The sequence below is a fragment of the Ipomoea triloba genome, chromosome 5, assembly GCF_003576645.1.
Source record: "Ipomoea triloba cultivar NCNSP0323 chromosome 5, ASM357664v1".
Classification (NCBI taxonomy): Eukaryota; Viridiplantae; Streptophyta; class Magnoliopsida; order Solanales; family Convolvulaceae; genus Ipomoea; species Ipomoea triloba.
Window position 1 is genome coordinate 9,135,626 of NC_044920.1, and position 9,662 is coordinate 9,145,287.

At 34.5% G+C, this 9,662-nt stretch overlaps 2 protein-coding genes across 2 annotated transcripts; both read left to right on the forward strand.

Annotated features, from left to right (window-relative positions):
- The first annotated feature begins 655 nt into the window (after positions 1-655).
- LOC116018705 (putative dual specificity protein phosphatase DSP8) lies at positions 656-3,948 on the forward strand. The gene is made up of 6 exons (XM_031258671.1): positions 656-1,272; positions 1,814-1,936; positions 2,707-2,800; positions 2,873-2,955; positions 3,068-3,157; positions 3,483-3,948. The coding sequence occupies exons 1-6, from the start codon at positions 1,072-1,074 to the stop codon at positions 3,747-3,749; spliced, it is 858 nt and encodes a 285-aa protein (XP_031114531.1). The 5' UTR covers positions 656-1,071; the 3' UTR covers positions 3,750-3,948.
- Positions 3,949-8,472: 4,524 nt separating this feature from the next.
- LOC116020828 lies at positions 8,473-9,385 on the forward strand. Its single transcript, XM_031261378.1, has 2 exons — positions 8,473-8,863; positions 8,981-9,385. Exons 1-2 carry the CDS (start codon positions 8,681-8,683, stop codon positions 9,272-9,274), a joined length of 477 nt encoding a protein of 158 aa, XP_031117238.1. The 5' UTR covers positions 8,473-8,680; the 3' UTR covers positions 9,275-9,385.
- The last annotated feature ends 277 nt before the right edge of the window (positions 9,386-9,662 follow it).

Consider the following 9,662-nt stretch of genomic DNA (forward strand, 5'->3'; position numbering starts at 1 on the left):
TAATACATATATACATATATGTATATATTAGGGCCCGTAAGGGCAGCCTGAGTGGCAAGACCAAGACGCTCGCGGCCGTGAGGTCCTGAGTTCGAAACCGTCTGCCACCCGGGTTTGAGCCGGTCAGCTATGGGCAACCTAGGCTGGTTAACCTCCTTGTGCCGGCTAGGATCACAGGGCGAGGGTTAGGGTTTACTCACATACTCGGAAGAGGAGTGGGGTTGGGGGTTAGGGTTTACTCACATACTCGGAAGAGGAGTGGGGTTTGCCTCGATAAACCCAATATATGTATATATTAGGGTGGAAGATTTAATGAAGAATGGCTTGGATCTTTATATATAAAAATTGAGTCATTACCATTTTTTATCCTACTGTTATTGTGACATTGCCCAGTTTAATCAACTTCATTACTTTTTGCCACATTTGAACCAGTCTTTTTAAAGCATTGCCATTTTTGGTCCATCGTTAGAAAATCCGTCCAAAGACCGTCAAACTGGACAATGTCACAATAACAGTAGGACCAATAATGAACCATAATTGTCAAATTCATTGAATTACAATTTAATGAATTACAACTACACCCTAACTACATCCAACCAAACAACCCCTTAAAATTCCTAATTTTAAAAAACGAAATGGGTGATTGTGCAAAGAAGTCTAATCACAAGGTCGTCCTCATTCATATTTCCGAATGCTTGACTCTCCTCTTCTTTCCTTCCTTCATCCTCTGTACTTCTGTAGTCTGAACTCGATCGTCCATTATATTCTCTCTCCTTTCAATTACAGAACACTCGCAACCTCACTCAGAGACTCCCCATTTCTTTCTATAATAACACAATTACCCTTCAATCCTCCAATCCCAATGATTCGCCCTGCTTTTCCTCTCTCGAACTCTGTAATTTTCACCGAATCCTGCACTTCCATTCACCTACTTTCACCGAAATAAGTTCCCAACATGCTATCAATCATTCCGAATTTCTCGGATTTCGTGGAAATTTGATTGATTAAAGTTTTGAGGTTTGGATATAATCAGTTCAATTGAATTCAGGGTTTTTAGTACTTTTGGGTGAAATGAAGATCGAAGAGTTGGATGAGACCGGTGAGAGCATGTGTAGAAGTGAGAGCGAAACCAGGTTGATGATAGTTCGAGTCGACGCGAAGCGAGCGCTAGTCGGAGCCGGTGCTCGGATCCTCTTCTACCCGACCCTTCTCTACAATGTTTTCCGCAACAAAATTCAGGCTGAGTTTCGATGGTGGGATCAGATTGATCAGGTTTCTTATCTTTTTTTTTTTTTTTTTTTTTTAATTTTAATTTTTGTTTCTTTGGGGCTCATTTACTAATATTTATTTATTTATTTATTTGGTTAAATTTATTAAATTTTTTAAATGTCAAAAGGTAGTAGTTGCTGGGGGATCCTTGCTTGAGTGCTTGGATGGGATCATATAGTTTTGTTTGTTGATATATTGAAACTTATGAGGGGAAAAAGTTATAATCTTTGCAATTTTTGAAGATTATTCTTTAACTTCATAGTCTGTATTAACTTGTATTTATATGTTTAGTTAAAAAAGAGATACGTTCTTATACAGGTCAATGAACTGAATGCTTAATGAAATGTACTGTATATAACTAGTATGCAATGGTTTCTATTTTTTTGTTTATTCAATAATAATAATGGAAATTGATCTCCTGTCTGGTGAAAACTTGGGTTGACTTTGCATTTCTGGGAATGTGAGGAGAGCAGCACTTGTTTTTGTTTAGTTGTCTAATTTCCAAAGGATTAAACAGATTGATTTTGTTTTCTGGTTTGTTCAGTTTCTCTTGCTTGGAGCTGTACCATTTCCAAAGGATGTACCTCGATTAAAGAAGCTTGGAGTTGGTGGTGTAATCACTCTGAATGAGCCATATGAAACTTTGGTTCCGACCTCACTATACCGTGTAAGTTTGTTGATGACTAATATTGTCCATACTCGAGTGGGGGTGTTGTTTGAGCTTTTTGATGCTCTATAATTTTATGTGTCAATTTAATGATTGAAGTTGGACTGGTCTATATTTTATCTCTAGAAGCTCGCTTCTTATAATATTGATTTAGTGTTGAACTTCAGTGTGTTTACCTCATAGTTGTTCTTTGTTATTGAATGCTTTATTGCTATTTGTTATATATATATATATATATATATATATATATATATATTATTTTATTATTATTATTATTTTTTTCTCAAGCTCAATATTGGTTTTTTCCCCCATAAATGTATCTTTAATTCTCCAGGGTTTTCGAAATATCCACAGTAAGATGAAGCGCTATCCTTTCTTTGTAGGGTGGTAAGAGTTTTGATTCTCTAGGTGGTCAGTTGTCCAAAGACTGGTTTTCTCTCTTAGAGTTCGGATAGGATTTGGTGGCAATATTTCTATGGTGAATAAATATTTTTGGGGTCTTTGGTGTACTATTTATTGTCTGAGGACAGTAATGGACTTCACAATTTGTTTCATTATTTCTTCGAAGAGATGATGATGGGATAATGCCAATTTCCTCCCCTGCATTCTATACTTTAATGCTAGTACTTCTTCCTGAGAACACTTCTGTTCATAAGAATTCACCGACATTTTTAGTAGCTTGTTTGATGTGCATCTATGATACTCTGGAGTTAGGGTTTTCGCTTTCATCATGCCCAGGATAACATATCATTTCTATTTTGTATTTTCAGGCACTTGGTATAGACCATCTTGTCATTCCAACCAGAGATTATTTGTTTGCCCCTTCATTTGGGGATATTAACCGAGCAGTGGATTTTATTCACAGTGAGTACCACTTATAATTTGACACTTCTAAGCATTACAATATGCTCCTTCATATTGCTGTAATGGTTACAGAAAATGCATTGAGTGGTCTGACTACATATGTCCATTGCAAAGCTGGTAGGGGAAGGAGTACAACCATTGTGCTTTGCTATTTGGTAGTCTTCTTTTTGTGCTGTTGAATAGTGCCTATCAGGGAGCTTTCCATTGTTTATGAAATGAGCCATTTATTTCAATCGAATTGTGAATTGACAAGTTGATGATCCTTAGGTGGAGTATAAAAACATGACTCCTGCAGAGGCACTGGAGTATGTTCGCTCAATAAGACCTAGAGTCCTATTGGCTCCTTCTCAGTGGAAGGTAAGTATGCGTACATTCTCATCTATGCACGTCAATCGTCTCATTGCAGGGACTCGATGAAATTAATAGAGTCATACGTGTTGTTGGGCGGAGGCCGGTAAGGGCCGTGTCTAGCACCGTGTGCCTAGGGGGATTGTTGGGCGGAGGCCAGTAAAGGGCCAAGTCCAACACCTTGGCTCTCAAAAATATAATGGCGGTATAAGGAAATAAAGTTACGCCGTCACTACTAGTTATAGCTTTTGGCGTAGTGGTAAACGCTTGATTTTAACTGGTGTTAACCTCCTCTACTATTATCTGCAAATTGATGTAAATATACATTAAACAGGCAGTTCAAGAATTCAGGCAGTGGCGAGCAGCATCAACTTCTTCATTCTCTCCATCTGGAGATGCTGTACTGATCACAAAAGCAGATCTAGAAGGGTACAATAGCTCTTCCGATGACAACATTGGTAAGGAGCTGGCAGTTGTACCCCGAATGACACGGACGACAAGCCCAATGATAGCAAGGCTATCCTGCCTGTTCTCGACATTGAAAGCTTCAAGCAGTTGCGGGCCAATCACAAGGCAGCTGGCAGACGCCCGCGCTTGCTAGTACAAAACTGCTCGCTCTCTTGTACAGGAGGAATACTCGAAATAAGCTTAGCGGAGTGGTATGTGTACCTCTAATCCCTTGTTTATGTGTGAATACGATGTATAAGTAGGAGCAAAACTGCGTTAAATTATGTCTGTATAACTTAATGTTTGATGTGTATATATTTGGAAGAATTTTTGTTGATTCACATTCACATGTAGCTGAGGTCGATGGGAAAGATTAAGACAGGTATGACTTTAATTTAGAGTTAATACCTAATTTAATCCTTAACTATACTGTATTCAAAAAAAAAAAAATCCTTAACTATACTAGTTTTCTCAATTTAGCCCTAAATGACTTTTTGTGCTTAATTTGGTTCTATATTAAAATGTTTTTACTAATTGAGTTTTCTGTCTCTGTTAAAAGTTAACATTAAGGATTAAATCGAGAAAAACTATTATAGTCGAGAAATAAATTGGGTTAAATAACTATAGTTAATAGATTAAATTAGGTAAAATCATTATAGTTGATGACTAAATTTGGTATTAATAAAGAAAAAATTATAAAATTAATCTTAACCGATGGCTTAATTTGGTAAATTTATCGAAGTGTAGAATTTAATTAAGTACAAAAAATCATTTGGAATTAAATAATTTTTTTTTATTGTAGTTGATGATTAAATTAGATATTAAGTGTGTGTTTGGTTGACAGGTTTAGCTATCAGGAATGGGTATCGAAACCATTCTTATTGTTTGATAGATAGGTTTTTAAAACACTATTATGCGTTTTGATTACCTCAAAAAGAAAAAGTCAAATAAGGGTTTCATTATATTATTCCTCTTCAACCTTTTACCATAACTTCACCAAAAAAAAAAAAAAAAAAAAAAAACCTTTTACCATAACTATTCATATTTTTGTTTTTATTTTTTTTTGTTCATATTGGTGTTTGGATGTCTTTATTTTAAAACCAATTGTCTTGATTTTTTGTTCTTATATTTTTAAAATCTTTATTTCTATTATAGGATCATACTCATACATAACCAAATAGAAATATTAATGATCATTCTCATTTCACCATACTATTAAACATGCAAAATACTTTTATCAAAATTCATTACCATTACCAAATATTTGATACTCATTCCAATTTTGATTCTCATGTGTGAACCAAACGCAACCTAACTCTTTTCACTTTATCAATTTATGAAGTTTGGGAATCGGCATGGACGTGCCGTAAGGTTTTAGTATTGTTAGTAGTCTCAAGAAATTGAGAGGCGTTAATTGATTAAAGAATATAGTGAGTGACGTGTAGTTAATTTAGCGTCCTTTCTTTCTTTCTTTCACGTAAAGCATGGGGTGTCCTTTGGGCTTTGTCCACATGAAATGAAACTAGGCTCTCAGTGCGCCAGTTGATTAAAAGGGTGGTGCTCTCTTTAATGATCCATACTTGATTAAAAGGCTACTCTCTGATCTGTGTCACAAGTGCAAGTGAAATTTATTATATTTTTATTGACATTAAAAGTAACGTCAAAGATATTAGTCACAGCCGGATCAAACTAGAAGCAATCATTATTGCGTGGATATGTATGGATCACGATTCAAAAATACATCAAGGACATTATTTTAACTTATGAAATACATTATTTTAATAACATATAAAGTATATTATTTTAACTTATAAAATACATTATTTATCTTAGAAATTTCATTATTCTAACACATAAAATATATTATAAATTATTCTAACTCATAAAATATATTATTTTAACACATAAAGTATAATATTTTAACTTATAAAATTAATTATCTTCTCTAGAAATTTTATTATTCTAACACATAAAAGTACATTATTTTAACACATAAAGTACATTATTCTAATTAATAAAATACATTCACTGCTGGAAATCAACGATTTTCCGACCATCGAGAAGTGGTCGGAAATTGCCAAAGTCCGGTAAAAAACGACTGTTCTAACCACATTTCCGACCACTTTTTGAGATCCGAAAAATGCTCAGCTCGTCGGTATTTCTAACCACTCCATGCAATGGTTGAAAATACCGTCCACAAAAATAGTGTAGTCGGAAAATTTCATAGCATGAAAAAGTTGGCTGTCCAGATTTTTCCGACCACCTAGTGGTCGGAAGGCTGGAGGCAAAGAACATCATACATTTCCGACCACTGTGCTTAGTAAAAAAAATATAAAATCATTTCACTACAGAGAAGATCCCTCTGTAGTGAAATGAATATATATATATATATATATATATATATATATATGTTGCAAAACACCCAAATGTACGTACTAAAACGCACCAGAGGACCAATAAAACACACCATTCCACACTATAACCAAATGCACCTATTCACTTAAAATTCATCAACATACGTGATAAAATGCATCATTGTACGTATCAAAATATACCACAACGTGCCTCATGTCAGATTATAAGCATACACTATTCACACATATTAAAAAACATGTGTTAAAATATGTACCATTTTACGTATTAAAATGCACCACAACATGTGTTAAAATGCACTATTCCATTCGTTGAAAATCCTCATCCCAGATTATAAACATGCACTATTACTCTAATTAGAAAACATGTGTTAAAATACACATCATTCAACGTATTAAAATGCACCAGAGAACGGATTAAAACACACCATTCCACAACACACTTATTGTTGCAAGTTGGTAAGATATTTGCTGAAAAACATATACACATGCTTGAAGAAAATTCATTCATTTGTCAATATACAATTGAAAATTTAAAACAAGTCAAAATCTTGCAGTCCTATTAGTCTCTTAATTTTTGAATGTATAAACAGGAAAGACATCATTTCTTCACTCACTTAGTTGCTCATATCATGTAAATAACTTTTCCTTTTCTTCCTCATATTTGTTCACAACATCTATCAAATGTCCAACACAGTCAGTTTACATAAAATTTGATATGAACCATAAGCAATTATATTATAGTCAAATTAGCAATTATATTGTAGTCAAATTAAATTTGCATCAGTGCATTACTTCATAGTGACAAATATATCAAAAATATTCTCAATGCTGTATGAAAATAATGTTCTCAAAATTAGGCTTACAATATCCAAAATCAAAACAACAATCCAATGGTAGCCATTTAATAAAGGCACCTTTCATATTCTGCAGATGTGTAGCCTTCTCATTGTGAACTTCTCATAGATTGCTTGGAAGTTGGCACTTTCATTCTTTAGTAAGTTCTCACACTGCATGTAAGCAAGCATAATATATTCAAACTAGAAGATAAAAGTGGAATGCTCCACATGAAGTCCATCAAGTGCAATTAATCCTTGTAATGCATACCTCTTTTGAGCTCTTGGAGAGTGCCTTGAAAAAATTTTGCCTGAGAGAACACACACATAAAGTAGCAATTAAAGATTGCAGTATGACAAATGATACTCTAATTTGAAATACATGCCACATATGAATTTCTTCTTATATTTCTTTCTCAAGTTTTGATTTCACATCTTCAATATCCTTCAACCATTGCATATTATTGCCAAAGAAAACTATGCCAAAAAGATTTGTAGTCCAGTTTTGGGACAACAAAGGCTACAACTATGGAATGAAATGTACATAACAAAGTCCAGTGACGGAGCCAAGATTTCTTTTGAGGGGGACGAAGAAGCAAAGGTAAACTAAATTAAAAAATGTTCAAATACAAGGTCCATGACTACCTTGACTAGATGAATCCCCAAAAGTTGATTTTTCTTTCGAATTATTTTTTCATAACTAAACCAATAAAATAAAATTAAGAAAATTATGACAACACCAATAAAATCTAGGCACACTCACTGCCTAACTGCTCACAATCCTCACATTACTGCTCAGTGGTCACATTCATATAATTGATATAAATGGAGACAAATTGAGAGTTTGAGACACTGTTTTAACAAATTGAGACACTGCTCGTTTTCTCACATTCATAAACTAAACAAATTCACATTCTAAATTCTGACATTCACATTCACTGATTCACAAAATCACAAATTGGATGAATTAAAAAATAAATGCACAAAATCACAAGCTAAAAGTCTAAGGCAATAAGGATATGGCAAACTGCTCACAGGATAAATTAAAAACCACAAAATCACAGGATAAGACAAAATCACAAGCTAAAAACAATTACCAATAAGGATTAATTAATTCTGCATTTTTGCCAATCTACCCTACGACCCATACGGCAAACTGCTTATAGGAGTCACAACTCACATTCATAAATCATAAATTTATAATTCATACACAAATTCAAGTATTCAACAAAGCACATACAAAAAGATTAAAATAAAATTAGGGAAATTTTGAAAATTAGGGCAAAGTTAAAGTAGAGAAATTAGGACAAAAATACGAACCTGAGTACTGAGAGGAGACAAAAGGCGCTAAGGCGGCTGAGCGGTGTTGCCGACGTTCCTGCCGTAGTCCGGACGCTGGTACTCTGATAGGCAGGGACGGGAGAAGCAGCGAGGACACGAGGTAGAGAGCCAGAGAAGCGACGAGCTCTGCGAATCTGCGATCTATTTGCGCGATCTCAAATGTAAAATAAGAAAAAAAAATTATATTTATAATACAACCCCAATAAACCAAAATTTCAATAGATCGAGTGATTTCCACTTTTGGTCCTATTGTTATTATGGCATTGTCAATTTTAGTCCACCAAATTAATTTCTGCCACATTTTAGCCAGTGTTTTTATGTCGTTGCCACTTTTGGTCCGCCGTCAATATTTCCGTGAGTTTGCCGTCAAAGAGAGGGGTATTCTTGTCCATTCATGATCTGATCTTCTACTTAACCCTCACCGTTGATTTCCTTACGTATTTTCATACTGATGGAGACCTAAATCTCATCTTCCTTCTTCTTCCTATCATTATCAGCTACAAGTTCTCTTCTTGTCATTGAAGATTTGAGATCCAATGGAAAGATACAAAGGAGAAAGCTCTAATTCTTCGACGTCTTCGAGTAGAATGAGGCAGTGCTACGTTTATGGGGAATGGATTTCAATTCAACAATGCGAATGCGGACAAGAAATGGGTTTGAAGACATCATGGACAAATGAGAATCCAGGCCGGAGATATTGGGAATGTTCAAGATGTAAGGTTTGTAATTTTTATAAATTTTTTGAATGAGTTAATTTGCAATTGTTTTTTTCAGCTTGGACTGCACGACCGAGAATAATTGTTGTATTTTTTTTTTGACAATTTCGCAATTTTTAGGCTCATTCACGTGGGTTTGTGAGGTGGTATGATCCCCCGATGTGCCCTAGGTCAAAGAGGATAATACCCGGGTTATTGAAGAAACTTAACAAAATTGAAGAAGAAAATGCAATGTTAAAGGCCAAGTTGAGAAGTGGTTGTTATTGTAATGTTTTGGAAGAAGTGAAGAATAAGTGTTGGAGTAGAAAATGTACAACCATGATGGTTGTTGTAGTTGTTATTGTACTGGTAATTAGTTTTTTTGTTGTAGGGAGCAATGAGAGCTTTGGCAAGAATGTGCCTATGCTCCCATAAGGTGAAAGGTTACTGTGGTTGGAAAATTAAAATGGTGAATGCAAATTGTAGTCTTATGTTGTGAACAATTATGTTAATGTGCCAATGCAAGTTGTAGTCTTATGTTCGAAATGGTTGTATGTAATGTGCCTATAACAAATGCCTTGCCAAACAAAACTGGAAATCAAAACTGAAACTGATTGGGCAGTAACACAGTAAATGTCATGACAAACATAACAAATCCCCTGCCTACCAAAATTGGAACAAAACAATACTAAAACTGGAACCAACCATTAAATTTCATTATGAACTAAGTTCATTACCAGCAAAATACAGTAACATGGTTATGTTCACTACTAACCAACTAAATGATCACTATTAACAGTATCAAAATACCAACACTAACACA